Source organism: Tiliqua scincoides, chromosome 1, assembly GCF_035046505.1.
Source record: "Tiliqua scincoides isolate rTilSci1 chromosome 1, rTilSci1.hap2, whole genome shotgun sequence".
In the NCBI taxonomy this organism is placed as follows: domain Eukaryota; kingdom Metazoa; phylum Chordata; class Lepidosauria; order Squamata; family Scincidae; genus Tiliqua; species Tiliqua scincoides.
Window position 1 is genome coordinate 80,140,898 of NC_089821.1, and position 18,349 is coordinate 80,159,246.

The 18,349-nt window shown below is 44.6% G+C and overlaps 1 protein-coding gene across 4 annotated transcripts in view; it reads right to left on the reverse strand.

Moving 5' to 3' along the window:
* Window positions 1–17,900, reverse strand: part of ADCY5 (adenylate cyclase 5) — a 289,872-nt gene extending 271,972 nt beyond the window's left edge. For 3 of the 4 annotated variants that reach the window (XM_066611797.1, XM_066611796.1, XM_066611795.1), the window contains exon 1: window positions 16,727–17,900. In XM_066611797.1, the coding sequence (XP_066467894.1) occupies window positions 16,727–17,734 (1,008 nt within the window). In that variant the 5' untranslated portion in view covers window positions 17,735–17,900. The remainder of the gene's footprint in view (window positions 1–16,726) is intronic. The other variant, XM_066611798.1, reaches the window with a different exon arrangement.
* Window positions 17,901–18,349: the final 449 nt, after the last annotated feature.

Below are 18,349 nucleotides of genomic sequence, written 5' to 3' on the forward strand. Positions count from 1 at the left end.
GGAATTTGTGAGGTCTTTGAAGCATGTGACTGCTTTCCCATGTTTGCTTTGGGACCGATCCAAGGCAAAGAGATAGTTGACTTTACCCAGTGATACTTTCCTTGCAACTGGAGATGTGATCCACAGCAGGGATCTCTTTACATCTTTTAGTCTGAGAAAACTCTTGACGCATAGCTACAACACAAATGTATCTCTTTTTATACCACTTAAAATTGTTATGATCTTCCATGGAAACTTCCAACAATTATATTTTTAATGAAGGTCCTAAGCATGTACTATAAGATCTATCCACTGTGATTAGAACGTAAGGAACCAAGTACAGTTTGTACTCAAGGAAAAGAAATGACTATTACAGTATTTGAGATCCAGCTACTTTATGTTGAGACAGTACAATAAAGCAATTTATCTTTATTTAGCAGAAGTTATATTAGACTCACTAGAGCAGAGTTTCTCAAACTCTGAGGGAGCTTTACTCCCTCAGTAAGTTCTTGCAGGGGAGGGGCTAGGGCAGGGGTGCCCAATATGTTGATCGCGATCGACCAGTCGATCCCCAGGGCAAAATGAGTCGATCGCCAAGCCAAAAATGTGTGAGCACCCCTGCCTGAGAGTCTAGAGTCTGAGAGTCTAGAGTCTAGAGTCAGGCTGAGTCTAGAGTCAGGCTGAGAGTCTAGAGTCTGAGAGTCTAGAGGTCGGATGACTCCAGCCCTCTTCTGCCTCAGGACAATGGAGAGAACCCAGCCTGCCGTCTCCTAGCAACCGCCTCTCCCGCCTCCGATTGGCCGGCCGCCCAGCGACGGTTGAGTGGCCACCCGTACCCTCAGCGTGCGTGCGCGGGGCGCGCAGAGTCCAAACAAAGGCCAGTGTGGAGGCGCGCGGGGCGCGCATGTGCGGGAGGTGGGGCGGAGCTGCGGCGTGCATGCAGCGGAACGGCTGGGATGCGTCAGAGGTGCCTTGGCGGAGAGGGCGTTCCGTGACCCCCCCTCGCAACCCTGCCTCGGCCAGCCATTGGTGCCCCCGCCGGAGCGCTTGAGGGGAAGGTGGCCACGCACCTAGTGAGTTTGGCCACGGCCCCCCTCCCCTGGGGGGGTCTCTGCCCCGAGGGGCTGGCAGTGCAGGAGGGTCTGGGAGGGGGCTCTGCCCCGAGAGGCTGCTGGCTGGCGGGCCAGGGGGAGGTTGCAGGCAGGTGAGGACCAGGCAGCAGCCCAGGGCTGTGCCAGGGGGTGCTGCTCCTTCTCCAGGTCCCTGCCCCGAGGGGCTTGCAGTCCAGGGGGAAGGTGGCAGCCAGGAGAAGGAGCCCGGCTGCAGCCCAGGACCCTGCCATGGCAAGGGGGAGGGGTGCTGCTGCTCCTCCAGTGCAAGAGACAGGTCTCTGCCCCAAGGGGCTGCTGGCCTTCCAGGAGGGAAGGGGGCAGGTAGGGAGGGAGGAGGGCAGGGCTCACAGTCCAGGGGGAAGGTGGGAGGCAGGGTAAGAACTGGGCAGCAGCTCAAGACTGTGCCAGGGGGAGGGAAAGAGGGAGGGAAGGAGGAGCAGGTGCTGCTGCTGACCCAGTGCAAGAGGCAAGTCTCTGCCCTGAGGGGCTTGCAGTCCAGGAGGGAAAGGAGCAGAAAGTGGAGGAAGCCAAGCAGCCCAAGATTGTTCCAGGGCAAGAGGAAAGGGAAGGAGCTGCTGCCACTCCTCTAGTGCAGGAGTAGGTGTCTGCCCCAAGGGGCTGGCAATCAAGGTTTCTCACAGCTAGGAAGGAGAGCAGGTCAGGCAGGATGCTGAGCAACCCGTGATTGTTCTAGGGTCCACAAGCCTAGTCCATGTCGTCTAGTACTGCTCACTTGATAAAAGTAACCTCTTCTACCACTTGGAGCACAATCCTATGCTTGTCTACTCAGAAGTAAGTTCATTGTTTTCATTGGGGCTTACTGTCTGGGAAGTGTGCATAACCTCACTTTTCTGGGAGTAAGTCCCATTGAACACAATAGGACTGACTTCTGAGTAGACCTGCTTAGGATTGTGCCCTTAATCAAATACTGTTCACTATTAATTTCAAGTGGATTGTCACTCAAATATATGTCCCAACAGATAGCTCCTGAATCTGCCGTTCACCTCACCGTTCAGATGACAACTGATTTTTTCTGACATTTAGGTCACGGCGCATGTGCAAACAACGGCGCTAAGTGCAACAAAACTAACAAGCTAGTCAGCGAGTTACCTCCAATTTTAAGTAAACATTGTAAAAAAACTCTGGTAGATCTCCTGGCCTTGCTGGGTTTCAAAGTAGCTCTCGAGCCAAAAAAGTGTGAGCACCCCTGGGCTAGGGTATCCCCTAGGGGGGCAAAGGGGTGCTTTGCACTTACTTTTTGAATGTAGGGCTGCAGCAGACTGCAGGAGGTGCAGGGAGTCCTGCGCAGCCCTCCGCAGTGCTCCCCGAGGCTTGGAATCTACAAAAGAAGCAGGCGCAAAGCTCTTCCTGCAAAATGGAAGTGCTATTTGCCCGCTTTGATTGCAGATTCCAAGCCCCGGAGAGGGCTGCGCAAGGCTCCCCACACCTCCTGTAGCCCTACATTTAAAAAGTAAGTGCAAAGCACCCCCCCATCCCCCTTAGCGACATGATCCTGGAGATCGCGTTGCTGCCTCCATCCCCTTCCCCCACCCCTTAAAGGGTAACGACCCACCAGTTTGAGAACCACTGCACTAGAGGATGACACAGATAGGAAAGGTAAGAGGTTTACAGAAGAAATTGGGAGAGCAATTTTAATGGGGGGAAAAGAGGGAAAGACTGTGTCATCCAGTGCTCTGCTTCAGGCAGCAAAGTGTCACAGGTTAGCACTAACCAATGTATTGGTAACTTCTGCAGATCAACTGAGGTTTGCTTTCAGGGTATTCTGTTTTACTGGTCAATGTAAATGATTCAGGACCCTTTTGGAGGAACCATCCCCAGCCCAATTAAATTAGTTTTCAGAAGCTTGAATTTGAAAATGACAGAGCTATCTGGTATATAGTTCTGCTTTTAGAAGAAAAAAAAAATATCTTGTCTCCTGGACTTGTCTTTTTTGATAAAAGACAGAAAATAACTGACATTCTGCAGGATTTCATGTTTCTGAGATTGCACATTTGCATCTGCAAAATATATTAATAAATTGCACACACATGCAGTACAAACCCTCATAATGCTCACAGAAGAACAGAAAATGTACATCAGAACTGTAGTGTTTTTTTTAACGAATCTAAGTTGTGAACATACAATTTCAAAACGCTGTGGCTAAAGAAAAGCATGAATTGAAAGACATATTAACGAAACTAAGAACCACAACTGAAAGGCCACACACTGAACATCCCCACCACTGCTACCATCACCACTTCCCTCCAAAAGCTGAACAGAAAAGTCAGGTTTTGATAAGTCTCCTGAAAGAGTGCAGGACTAGAACCCCTTGAACTTCCATGGAGAGGGCCTCACAAAGTTGGTGCTCCATCAAAAAGGTCCTGCTTCTAGTAGATGCCCACTGCGCCTCTAAGGGCAAGAGCACTTGGGCCCAAGCCCCAAGGTGGCAGTCACTGCATATGGAAAAGCATGACAGAAGGAACACGTGACCATGTCAGACTCTTTGCACAATCACAAATTCAGGTAGCATGTAGAAAGCAAGAGAGTACAGAGGCTGAGGGGGAGAGTGGAAAATGCTAATAGGACGAAAGAAAGGGAATGATTAATTTGCTCATTTGTGCTCATTAGAATATAGGTTTTAAGCATTGGCCATATCCAATCTTCTGCCACATGTAATAAGCATTCAACTAAGCTCAATGCCTATAATAGAACAGAGAGAAAAGGAAGATGCTTATTGAGATAGCCAGGATCCAGACTGTTTTTAGGGATGAGGAGGTTAAACCAGCACCTTGGGTTGAATCCAACAAGAAACTGGAAGCCAATAAAGAGGTTACGAATAAGTGTTCTTGGATTTTCAGGTGCTACACTCATCAAGAGACAGGAACTTTCTTTACACGGCGTGTAGTTAGTCTGTGGAACTTGTTGCCACAGGACGTGGTGATGGCATCTGGTCTAGATGTCTTTAAAAGGGGATTTGACATATTTCTGGAGGAAAAGTCCATCACGGTTTACAAGCCATGATGTGTATGTGCCACCTCCCGATTTTAGAAGTGAGTTATCTCAATTGCCAGACGCAAGGGATGGCACCAGGATACAGGTCCCTTGTTGTTTTGTGTGCTCCCTAAGGCGTTTGGTGGGCCACTGTGAGATATAGCAAGCTGGACTAGATAGGCCTATGGCCTGATCCAGCAAGGCTCTTATCTTCTTATCTTCTAGGCAGCTACAGTCTGAGCCACTTGAAGTTTATGAATCAAATGTAGCCTCACTACAGCACACAGCATCACTTGATGGGGAAATCTATATTTAAGTAATGAAAATCTATATTCAAACAAAACACCAACTAGGTAATATTCTTTTGAAATACAGTGGATGAAAAAGGCCAAGTAAAAATAAACTACTCATTTTTATATATAGGACACTGTACAGACAGAGTTACCACGAGGCAACTATATAGGCATTGCTGCAAACTCAACTTGGTTCCCACTTCCTCCAAAAAGCAGCTATAGCTAAAAAGATGCACAGTGTACACTAATGTTAAAAAGGAGGAGAATCTCGACAGCCCCTTCCAGCTCTGATTTCTATGAAGTAGCAATGCAGATTAATGGCTTTCAGTCCTGCAGGGCTTGTGAAACTCTGCATCAGAAACTAGTTAGTATTGATCAACCAATCAACAGAAAAATGGTCTCTGCAGGAAAGACACTGGACACGAGCAGTGATTTCCCATGTGCATGCTATATGTTTTATTGCAGAGGAATTTTTTGAGGGGGTGTGCGGATGCCTAGGAAGGGTTGTGCATTCCAGTATGATTTAGTCTGTTGCTTTCAGAGAAGAGAAAAAATTATATCGATGTTTTTCAAAACTGCTTATGCAAGGAGTAGTGGGGGGGGAAGAACGGTAGCAGCTTCTTAGAAGACCTAAGCAAAACCCAGAATAAGTGGGTTATAAAAAGATTATGATTGTAAGCAAAGCATGAATAACCCCCCCCCCTTCACCATTCTCAACAACTTGAAGGAATGGCATGGCTCTATGGAAGAGATACCAGAATGGAAGCAGGTGAAAGCAAAGATCATGTAGACAAAAGTAAAAGGCATTTTGGCCCTTAAAGAATTTAACAAAGAGTCATTGACCATTTGGATTAGACCAGCACAAATTTATGAAGAATCAAGCCGACCACTTCCCACCAAGCATGTATTGCAGAGAACTAGTTCCTGGTCCTCCCCGCCCCAGTCTCTGCAGTCCTAAGCAAGCAGCATGGCTAGCAAGACACCATATATGTGGTAGGTTGCATTTCACTTGGTGGGTCACAGTCAGTGTATGTGCAGTTGGAGATATTTTAGATTATTACAGTAGTGACATATCATTTATTACTGAAAAGTGAATCAGCGCAATTCTATGAGCATCTCTCCTTTCAAGTTCATAACTCCTTCATTATCAGTTAGACCAGTGATTTTTCAACATTTGTCACACCACTTCACATGGTCCACCTATTTGAAGTACCATCTGAAGTAACTGGTGCCGGCATCATCACCACTTGCTTCTGGGTTGGGTCAGATGTGATGCAAACAACACCAGTAAGAGGCTCAGAGTAGACAGGGTGGTGATTTATGAGCATTGAAAAGCATGCTTTGGAGCTCAGACTGCCAGCCTCCTGCCTCTGCTTGTTGCATTGTGTTCCTGGTCTCACTGCTGGGCAACAAGTGTCCAGGGGTCCCACAGGAACCACCAGGCACCACCTCAAGTACCACTGGTGGTACCCGTACCACAGATTGAGAAACACTGAGTGAGATGATCAGCATGGATAAATATAAATGATTTCTAAAAATATATATTTTGTTTTTAAAGTTCCAGCTGAAATGAGTTTCTCTTTTTAAAATTAATCTGGTTTAAACTGGAACCCAGTGCATATACTCTCTTAAAACTGAAGGTAAGATCCTCTTACTAATTTGTGAAATTCCTTTTCATTGTAAAGAAAAAGCTTTTTTGTCAGTCACCACACAGGACAAACTCTTTTTGTTAATCACCATACAGAACAGAAGTTCATGTATGGCTTAATAATAGGGAGCAGAGATAGGCAAGGTACTAAAGGTGTCATCCACTGGGTGATCTTTTACTCCTATTTCATGAAAAGAAGAACATATAGTTGCCAGCGGTGTCCCTTCCCTTATGGTGTTATACTCACTATGTAGTACCTACATATAATTTTCTAAAATTGTAAAAATATTAAATGTGTGACCTCTGAGACTGCAAAAAGGTTCTATTTGGTTTAAAACAGTGGTTCTCACACCTTTTAGACCGGGACCCACTTTGTCACAATGATAATCACAGAATGATAATTTGTCACAGAATGATAATCTGTCCGGGACCCACTGGAAGTGATGCCATCAACCTGGAACTTATGTCAAGGCCGGAAGTGACATCATCAAGCAGGAAGTGACATCACTGTTCTCACCTAGTAATTCATTAACTACAAGTAATTCATTAACTACAACTACAAGTCAAGAGGCGCTTGAGGGGGGACATGATTGAGACATACAAAATTATGCAGGGAATGGACAGAGTGGATAGGGAGATGCTCTTTACACTCTCACATAACACCAGAACCAGGGGACATCCACTAAAATTGAGTGTTGGACAGATAAAAGAAAATATTTCTTTACTCAGCGTGTGGTCGGTCTGTGGAACTCCTTGCCACAGGATGTGGTGCTGGCGTCTAGCCTAGACGCCTTTAAAAGGGGATTGGACAAGTTTCTGGAGGAAAAATCCATTATGGGGTACAAGCCATGATGTGTATGCGCAACCTCCTGATTTTAGAAATGGGTTATGTCAGAATGCCAGATGTAGGGGAGGGCACCAGGATGAGGTCTCTTGTTATCTGGTGTGCTCCCTGGGGCATTTGGTGGGCCGCTGTGAGATACAGGAAGCTGGACTAGATGGGCCTATGGCCTGATCCAGTGGGGCTGTTCTTATGTTCTTATGTTCTTAAGTGACAAGAGAAAATAGTCCAGCTCAGAAGCTTGATTCAATTCTATTGACCTATTTACAACCTTGACAAAAGCAAAATAATATCCTGGACTACAGGATTACCAGAGCAAATATTCTGCAAAAGTCAGCTTGGAAGAATATCAGCATCTTATCAGAGCCACAAAAGCTGTAGGAAGGGCTTCATACTGCACCACATGCAAGTCAGGCTTAGTATACTGCTCACACACCAGTCTGTATTTTCACTTATAAGTAAAATGCTAAACAGATAGGCTGCAAAGCAGAACACAGGGACAGAGGGCTACCTTGCATATCAGAGACCATTCCTAGCATAAGACCAACAGATGTACCTTCCTTCCCTCCATCTCCAAACAATTGCATCAGTTTTCTATAAAGATTCCATATCTAAATGCAAGGATCACATCTATATCAGTGAGAGCTCAATCCTATGCATGTCTACTCAGAAGACCCATTGTAGTTAAAGAAGCTTACTCCCAGGTAAACGTGGATAGGACTGCAGCCTGAATCATTGTTATGTAGCACAGCAGTACTTCTGCCATAATGCTTGACCTCAAGTCACCTTTAAAATCAGGGGGCTTCCCAGGTATGTAATTTTTTAAAGTTCATAAATTGAGACATCTATATCATTTTTTAAAAAACACACACGACTCCAGAAAAACCTAAAATCTGCTGAGGTTGAAGTTCCTGGAGGGGATTGGGAAGGGCAGAGCTTGGGCTGAATGGGAGTGGGGGGGGGGGGGAGAGAGAGGAATAAATGCACCCCACTTACCGGCATCTGCTGAGGTTGAAGTTCCTGGAGGGGGTTGGGAAGGGCAGAGCTTGGGCTGGATGGGAGTGGGGGGGAGAGAGAGAGGAATAAATGCACCCCACTTACTCGCATCTGCTGAGGTTGAAGTTCCTGGAGAGGGGAGGAAAGGGCAGCGCTTGGGCTGGATGGAAGTGGGGGGAGAGGGAGAGCTGGATCACAGGGCAGAGCTTGAACTGCAAGGAGGTGGTGAAAGAGAAAGCAAAACAAACAAAAAGACATGCACCCCATTTACAGGGAGAGCTTGCAACTCACCTCAAAATAATCCAGCAACACGCTCCCTGAAGACACTTTAGCAGGCACACTCACTCCTATGCGCCTGTGCAAGCCGCTCTTTTGCTCCTGGGAGGAGCTTTGAGTACACACAGGCAAGCTGAGGCAAAGGCTGTTCTAGCTTCAAAGCTGGCTGCCTGCCCAATTTGCCAGCTTCCAAGATGGTGTCGCACATACACAGAAAGCTTAGACAAAGGCAGTTCCAGCTTCCAATATGGCACCTCCTGCCTACTTTGCCAGCTTTCCAGGGTGGCATTGCACATACAGAGCATGCTTAGGCAAGGCAATTTCAGCTTCCAAGATGGCGCCGCCTGCCTAATTTGCCAGTTTCCAAGATGGCGGTGCGTATCTTTCTGCGGCCCACTTGACCTCAGGTCGCGTCCCACCAAGTGGGTTGCGACTCACAGTTTGAGAAACACTGGTTTAAAATAAATTTTTAAATAGTTATAGCAACTATTAGTATGCACTTTTATTTAGAAGGGTAGAAAACATTTAAATTGGCTCCCTTTTGCTTGACAATTTAAGTCACCTCAATTTAAATCACTACACCTGTCAGAAAAAGAAAAGTCTCCTTCCCCTGCCCCCATAACAGTAACCATTTTCTGTATGATTCTACTGAATCTCAGTAGGGTTTATACTGAGGTCATGCCATGACACCTACAATGGATTAACTCGGTGGCAGAACCAAGTCGCACATATACAGTATGTTACTGACACATGGTGCAAACCTAACCCCTTATGTCAGTACTTTCCAGCACTGGCATAGCAGTGCCAATGGGACATGTGCTGCATCCTGCAGTTGGGTGACACTCACTGAGGTCTCCTTAAAGTAAGGGAACGTTTGTTCCCTTACCTCAGAGCTGCATTGCCCTTATGTCCGTGCTGGACTTAGGGGGTTCGGACTGCGCCCACAGTGTTTGAAGAGATGGGAAAGTTCTCTCTGATGTATTTGACCAACAATGGCTGGTTCGCTCAAACAGTTTGCCACTTAATGCTGCAGTCATAAAGTGATGCACATGTACGTGCAAACCAGCTCCATTAACGACCTACCTCAGAGACCAACAATGTATGCTGCACAGATCAGAAGTATGAATAGCAGATACTATGCAGCAGATACTAAGTGTTTCGTATTTTTAATGTTTATATGTTGCCTTGCATTTTAACTTGATGGTTAGCTGCCTTGGGTGCCCTTTGGGGAGAAAGGCGGAATACAAATCTAATAAATAAATAAATAAATACTGGATGCTGTGTGGCATCACAGAGGACAAAAAGCCCCACCTCTAGTGCATAACAGTCTCTTCTCATAACAGCCCCTAGACCAGTTATAGCACCTTACCACCTACAGTGGTGAGGTGCTATAACCTACAGTGACCAAATAAAATCTCTTCAGTTTAGCTGTTAATTGCATGCCAAGTACACTTAATGGCAGACACTCAAGAAGCTGCTGTTGCACTGACTAAGGAAAGAATATAAACAACATTCCATAAATGTTCCAGCTTTAAAAAAAGAGCCAGGCAGGCAAGCTATAAAGGATAACAAATCTCAGTCACTCCCAATTTATAAAGTAAAATACGAAGGAAAATATACTTTGTTAACACATTTAAGCAACAGTTTGATGGTTAAGGTTCACATTCCGGTTGCATGAAGAGTCCCTAAACATATGTCTTTCCTGACACTAGTTAACCTATCCCAGTAACAGTTTGCAAGAGTTCTCCTAAAGACGACTACAGCCAAAATAAGAACAACAAAACGAGAATATAAGTTATGCCATTCCAGGTGACTGCAGTAGCCGGTGGTGGTGGGTGGCTGGGAGGGGGCTTTGACCAGCTTAGGTGAGTACACCATCTGCATCCACATCTATGACAATCAGATCTTTGACCAGTCCATGCTTTGATGTAACTTGACTCCATTACTGCAACACATTTTATGTGGGGCTGCCATTGAAGACTGACTAGACTCACAGTGTTTCTCAAACTGTGGGTTGGAACCCACTAGGTGGGTCACGAGCCAATTCCAGGTGGGTCCCCATTCATTTCAATATTTTATTTTTAATATATTAGACTTGATGTTACCATGGTATGCGACTGCATTTGGGGAAATGTTACAGACCTGTACTTTTAACAAGCTGCTATGTATATTCTTTTAACAATGACAGCCAATGGGACTTACTCTGGGTAAGTGTGGGTAGGATGCAGCCTAGGATTGTTAAAAATGTTCCTGCTTGATAATGTCACTTCTAGCCGTGACATCACTTCCGGTGGGTCCTGACAGATTCTCATTCTAAAAAGTGGGTCCCGGTGCTAAATGTGTGAGAACCACTGGACTAGAGGTTACAGTTAGTGTTGAATGAAGTTGTGGTCCATGTTATTTGACTCAGCCTGTCTCCTGCTCCTGTGGCTGCATTGGCTGCCAATCTGTTTCCAGACTCCAATTCAGGTGCTAGTTTTGACCTTCGATCAAAGCCCTAAATAGCTTGAGTCAGGATATTTGAAGAACCACCTTCTTCAGTACAAACCCACCCATCCCCTAACATCAGCAGAGGAGGCCCTGCAGCTCATGCCAGCTCCGGTGGAGGTCAGATTGATGGCAATAAAGAACACAGCCTTCTCTCTGGCAGCACTGTTATGATGGAACTTCCTCACAGTGGGATGAAGAACTGAACCCTCCCTGTTAGTCTTCCAGCTAGGGCTGATAACTCTCCTTTCCCACCTAGCCTTCCCTTCTAAGTTAGTTGCTTTTCAGTTTGTGCTTGCATTTCATATTTTGTTTTAACGTGTGTTACTGCACTATTCTTTATAATTTTTAAATGAACACTCACTTCATATTTTGTTCCTATTTTTTGCAATTTACTATTTTCCCCCATGCTCCATTCATTCATTCAATAAATCATTTAGTGATATGTATATGGTCTAGGCAGCCAGGGCTGTTGGTGCTGACTGCTCAGTCAAGGGCATTGCCAACATCAAAAGGGAGGCATCCAGAATGGAGACTGAGGGCCATGCTCAGGAATGCGCAGAGGAGCCCAAGCAACCTCAGACACGGCCAGGGATGTTAAACCACCCAGCTTCTTCCTCCTGCTTTCTTCTCCAGGGCGGGCAGGCAGATAGATGTATTCAGATGCTATCCACTTTGGAAGTGGATGAAATGGCAAATATGAAATGTTTTTTGTCAGTCCTTACCTATATGAACAACTGTTTTAAGGTAGCCTGATGTTTGGTGAGAAAAGTGCCTAGGTCAAATTGCCAAATTAAGACCAAATATTGGAATCACTAATTTAGCAAAACATTACTAGAAAAAGAAAGACACACTAGCTACAAAAAAACTTGAGTTAAATAACTTCTGAACTATCGCAATTTATTATTATAGTTAATGACATTATGCAACTATAAGTTAAAGTAAATTATAGTCAAGAAAGGTAACAGATTTTCCTGGCATTTATCTTGAAAACACAGGGACTGCCCAGGGAAAATTTTGTTTAAAATGTAATTAAAAACTATACAACATAAAGTCAGTTTTTAAAATGTTGATACGACTATGTAGCAACGCGAGGATGCTGCCGAATGCTTTCCCCTTAGCTGGTGATATGTCTGCTCTTCCCACTACCTGGATTGAATAAAGGAGGAGAGGGAGCAGAAGAGGAAGTGTGGAAGAGAGGAGAGTGGTGAACTAAAGTAGTCCATCTTATTCTGCTCTGTCGTCCCCTTCCAAACCCTGGAGAGGGGGGAAGATGAGCATGAAAAAGAGTAGTGGAGGTGAGCGGGTGAATGGAGGTGATCCTCCCATGCCAATCTGCTGCCTGAGGCAAATGCCTCAGTTGGCCCCGTGGATGGGCAGACACTGGCATCAAGCTTTGTTTTTGGCCCCAGTTAAAAGCCATGATTCTGGTGGACATTCAATTAGGTTTGCTGAAGCAATGCTTCTCAAATAAGGCGTATCATGAAGCTCCACTTTCTGTTTTAAACCTTTCTTTGACAGAGAGAAGGAAACTACATGACATAACCCAGGAGAATTCCATCAAGTTATTGGTCGGAATACAGATCTGTGGCTCCTAATCGCCGGTGATGTCTCATTGAAACAGGCAGCTTTACTCTTTCCAAAAAAAAGCAGCAAATTTTCTTAAAGGGAATGATATGCGTACACTCCTCCATCCACCCAGAAAAAGATAAATGGGCTATTAAAAGAAAGTCAACATCCTATTGCTTGGATCAAATGTGTTTAATTAATGCAGGCCTGTAGAGAGAAGAGGCACCACATGTAGCTTGTTCTCAGACATCAAGGGTGGAGAGTGTTAAAGGGACTATTGTTGCGAGCGACACAGGCATGGAGAAAAGGTCTAAACAGCTGGGAGCCTTGCTTCGATCAAAGAAGTGTTATAAAACAGAGACACATGATGATGCAGCTGTTTCTAAACTATGCTATTAGGCCTCAGCTGGCAAAGAAAAAAGGGCAAAAATAAAAATGCAATAAAAAATAAACCAGATCAAATGCAATGGCTGCAACTCTTCGACACCTCCTGATTCCAGGTCACCGACAATACCAGGAAGCAACTTTGAACATTGCTTATACTGTATTCCAGAAATCAATTCTGTGTATGGTGCATTTTTTTCCTTGCTATTTGTACATTGCTGCTTTCAAGATATCTATTTGGATAATTTACCACTGGACCCCCACAATATCTTAATATCAAAATATCCAATTGCACTTGAACACATGAAGTTCTGTGTCCCTACTGCACATTGCATGCTGCTGGAACCCCTCCTGGACCAGCAGTTATATAAGAACAAGTCAGACAGACAGAGAAAAGTAAAGTAAGAGCTGCCATTGAAATTTCACCACAAGTAATCTCTGAAGCAAATTTAGAGGTTCCTCCTAAAGCAAAATATGTAAGGAATTTTGAGAGAAGCCAAAGGTTTTGATAAGACTAGTGAAGCTTCTTGGGCGTTTTCACAAATTAATGTTATTTGCATTATAATGAGCCCCCTAATCTCAAAGAGACATGATGGATTTGGATCACGAAGTAGACCAAAGCGCAACATCTCTTGAAACAAAATATAGTTATGCATTCCTGACTCAAGATCTTGCTAAATGCAACATGATCATAATACTTCAGAGAAGGAAGGGGGACAACAGGCAGCAGCTATAGATCTAATTACTGACGCTAGTGAATCACAGAAAGGGTCCAATCCTATCCAGCTTTCCAGTGCCAATGCAGCCCCAAGGTAAGGGAGTAAATGTTTCCTTACCTTGAGGAGGCCTCCATGAGTGCTCCCCCCAGGAAGATGCAGTGCACACCCCACAGCTGCATTGGCACTGGAAAGTTGGATAGGATTGGGCCAAAGTCATTATTTAGCCACTCAGTCATGAGTTTCATTACTGATCAATACACCACACCCCAAATAATATTAATAAGGACTTGGTTAGGAAAGAAAGAATTAAATGATTACCAAAAACAGCAGCTGTTGAAAGGCGTTAACATAATTTAGATTTAAGTGGTCTTTATTCACTGTCTACGCCCCCCCCAACTGAAAAAAAGGAAGTCTAAGCATTAGTGGGTCAGTGTCAAAAAGTAGATTTCCATGGTAACAAGCTACAAAATAGGAAATAAAGGCCTGTTAACAGTTGCTGATACAGGTTTTAGTATCAGATGGCTCTAAACATAAGATCTTGCCTTTATCTTGGAATACAACAGGTAGAATATACAGGTTACGACTCAACAGCTCTTTTAAAATGCTAAGATCTGAAGACCAAGTCCACAATTAAATTTTACTACAAGGGGCTATTTTTTTTTTCTAAGTTGGATCTGTAGGATATTGCTGGCTAATAACTGGCTTTTGAAGTTCTCCATATCCTGCAAGTACACCCCAATTAATTTCATTTCCTGTTCAGCCCCAATCACAGTTTGCCATTATTGTAATTCAAACTGGCAACTATAGTTTAAGCTCAAATGTGATTTTATGTCTGATTTAGAGAGTATACAAACTAGTTCACAGATAATGGAAAACGTTGATTCCTGTGAAAGTAATAAGTGCATTTGGAAGCACAAAGGAAGAGGAGAGGAAATTTGTGGAATTGGGTTGCATGAGCGGAGGCGTATACAAGCCCAGGTTTGCTTATGGAACATTAAACCATGATTTGACATTACATGAGGATTAACTCCATCACAGGAAAGATGGCATAGAAATCACAGGGCTGTTGCAAAATACTATAAAGTAGACCAATATTAGCATGCTCATATTACTAATGGTTGGGGGATGCTGCTGAGAGAATAGTACTTGCCTGTGGCCTTACTATGAGTTTTATGACTGAGGTGAGCTTCTTAATAGGGACTTTGTAGTTCACTTCTTACCATTAAGCTATATCAGCTTTAATGCCTTCACTTGAACTTGAAGAAGACCACTAGTATATATTCAAACAATGAACAACAAACATAGAAGGATTTATATGCTAAGAAATGGAAGAAACATACAACAACCCCTCATTAGCTTGTCTGGTCCACTACACTTTGTTTAAGGCAAGTAACTGACATATAAAGTGTTGCCCACCTTCAGGACCAACAAATGTATTTTTGTTATTCTTATGTAAAAACCACCTACTCTTGCATTCCATAGCCATTTCGTCTCAGCCTTTATAGGTCTGAGTCTATCCACTGAAGCTTCAACAGGCATCTAGTTTCCACCTCAAGACATGTGCTGCTTAACTTTGCATTATCTGTGGCTACTGCTGTTGCAAATCCTCATTGTATTTACCCCTTACAATGTACAAAAAACCTGAAGTTTTATATTTAAATAATGGCAGACTGTACCTCTTGCATTCCATAACCGCTTCTACCCTCTGACAACAACCCACTACTTACAACAGTTTTCCTCGTTATCTTAGCATGTGTTCAGTTCTACACATACCCCAACACTAGTGCCAAGTGAGGATAACACTTCAGGCATTCAATGAAGTAAGTTCTATCTAGTCCACAAAAGCTAAAATAACTTTGACAGTCATGCCACAAGACTCTGTTTTTGCTGCAACCAATTACAGGTAATATGGTTCTCTCTCTGGAAGTTCCTCCACGAAGATTCAGGTGACAGAAAGACAGGATGGTCTGTCAGACTGATCTTCCCTGAATAAATATATTGCATTCAGAGCGCACTATAGCAAAAGCAGCCAAGGTGGTTTTTGTTTTCCAGATTAAAGCTGGGGGCTTGCCAACCACAGTGAACATTCCATCAGTTCTTGGTTCTTCCTGAAATATTTGTGAGCCACTTTCACCTTTGATATTTAGCTTTCACAGCAAACAGTTAAAAGGTGCATACATACCCTGGAAATTAAGCCATCTATGGATCAACGCAATATGTTAATGTGTTAGGAGACATCGCACAACAATACCAAAACAAGTTTACATATATGCACCAATATGCAGAAGGCTGTGTATGAAGCCTATAGAATATGCAGGAGTACCACATATAACGCAACAAAGCTCTGCAACATCAAGCATATCCTTTAGTTAGGAATGCTCATACCAATATTGCTATAGCTGGATCTCGGTGCCTGACCCCTAACTTCATCACATTATATCAGAACATTTAAAAAGTTGCATAGCATTTAAAAATGACAGAAATGTCTTGAATAAGTGAACCAGCTCCTGAGAAACTTTTTTTAATTAATTGGGGGAGGCAGTCTCCCTATGTATTTAGTCATCAAAGAAGTAATTTTGGAAATTCTGGGAATAATGCATTTAATAGTAGTTTTTCCCCAGTAAATACCGTTGAGGTTAGGGCAGAAGATTTAGGGCGCAATCCTAACCACTTATGTCAGTGCTTTCCAGCACTGACGAGGCCTCCGTGAGTGACATCCAACTGCAGGATGCAGCACATGTCCCATTGGCACCACTATGCCAGTGCTGGAAAGTATTGACATAAGGGGTTAGGATTGTGCCCTTAGGCAGCTATCCCCTCCTTCCCCAAAAGTCTCATTTTTGACTGCCTTGAGTGCCAAGCTTGTAGCCTGGGGAAGGTTTTACAGAAATCTTCTAAATTAATTTTTATTAATGTGTACATTATTTTATTTTGGGGGATGTGAGAATTTATCAAACATACTGTACTAGTGACAGGATTCCCTTTATCTCCTCAGATTAACTGCTGCAGAATACAGTACAGGCTACCAGCAGTATAGGAAACTACACTGCCTTCATCAACAGTTAGAAAACCCATACCTGTCAATATATGCTTCCTAGTACAATGCATCAAACATAGGTTTTGAACTCACCCAGCACATGTACCAATAGTGGGCTAAGATCTTTTTTCACACAAGGACAGTCAACACTAGTTAACACACATGATTGTATGGAGCACAGCAAATTGAAAGCAGAAGGTGACCAGGAACACTACCATGAAAAGTCTACACTATACACTTAAGGCCAATCTGTAAGTCAGCATCCCCACAACAGTACAAGAAAGCTGAATAAACTGCCCAAAAAGTGTTGTTTGGTTTCACCAAACCGAATAAAGAACAATAAATTGCTCTTAGTTTCTACAAGCTTCCACACACCCAAAGTATCAATTGTTACCTGTTTCAGTAAGAACTGGTCCTCTGCGTTGACTTTGAGAGAAATGCCCAGGTGGATGGCTGACAGCACTACCCCACTGATGACAGCAGCCCTCATTCGTACTGGCAACAAGGTGTAGATGCTGTAGATAAAAAATATTGTCCACCAGATCCCCTCTGAGGCACTCCTGGGCTGCATTAGCAAACAGCCAACTACTTGCACAGCCAACACAACCAGAATGACAGAGTAACACATGAGCCACATGAGGTCCTGGTGGAAATCATTGCGATTGCAAACAGCACCCAAAGCCACCATCAGCAGGATGGCCAGGGACAGAACCACCACATAGGGCACCTGGTAGTAGCCATAGACGGTGTGAAAAAGCAGCATGACTAGACATACCAAAAGCAACACTGCCATCAGCATGGTCAGGCTGCTCTGATTGAGACGGAAAAAATAGCGCTGGTAGAGGTGCTCCAGCTTCTCCGACTGGAACTTCTTTGACCTGAAGATCTGCAACAGGCTGCCACAGCAGCTGCCAATGGAGAAGACTATCTCAGAGGCCCCATTGTCATCCAGCTGGTCATCTTCATCATCCAGCTCATCAATCTTGGCCTTGATCCGTTTTTCCTCCAGCCCCAGTTCCACAGACCGTGGACGTACTTCACCCTCCAGTCCACCATAGCGCCTCGGACTGGTGGCTAGCGATGGGTCCCCTGCCCGGCGAGAGTGCTGATTCTTGTCACCCCCATGATCCTGCCATGCAGACTTGGACTTGAAGCTCATCATCCTGCAGCCACTTATCCCGTGGTTCCTGCTGCTGGGTGGCTCACAGTCATCCTCACTTCTCCACCTGCTTGCCATACGGGAAGACTTCTTGACTGATGCTCTGGTGGGAAAAGGGTAGGAATAGCCATTGGCTCTGGATTCCGCTTCTCCCCAGGCTGAGCGATGTTGTTCTCCACCTCCACCCCTGGGTGCAGCAGGGGCTCCAAACCCCGGAGGGCTCACACTGTTCGAGCGGGACATGCCCAGCAGGGGCAGAGGTGGGTGGAAAATGTGGTGGGACAAGCTACAAAGAAGTAGGAGGAAATCAATCACGAGAAATTCTGCTCATGGCAAGGAAGAACCTCATCTTCCAAGCAGCATTTGCACCCTATGAGGTTGGGTGGGGAAAAGCAAATTCTTCTGTTGCAGTGGGGGGGGGGGGGAGATAAAATTTCAAGAACTTCTGACAAGTCAGTCCTGGTTGAGTCCAAACCAAACAAGGTTCCCAGTGAGACACCAAATGCAAATCCTTCTTAGAGGCAGGCTGACAAGAGGAGTTTCTGTTCCACCCAAGGCTGGGAATAGTCTCTTTTTGCCCAGGATTTAAACAGCTGCAGACCAAGCTGTGAGTCAAGCTCTCCTCCACAGGGAAGGCTGCCCTTTTGCTGAGGGATCCTGTCCGGTCATCTTCTCTCTCAAGTCCCCAGGGCTTTGGCCATTTGCTTGGGCATCAATAAAGCAGAGCCACAACACTGGCATGCATAGAAAGCAAAGGTGGGCGGTGGGAGGAGAAGGCACCGGATTTTTGTTCCCTCCTCACACCTGAAGCCCAAAGTGTCAATCAATCAGAGACGCAACTTGGCAAGCATCTCCATC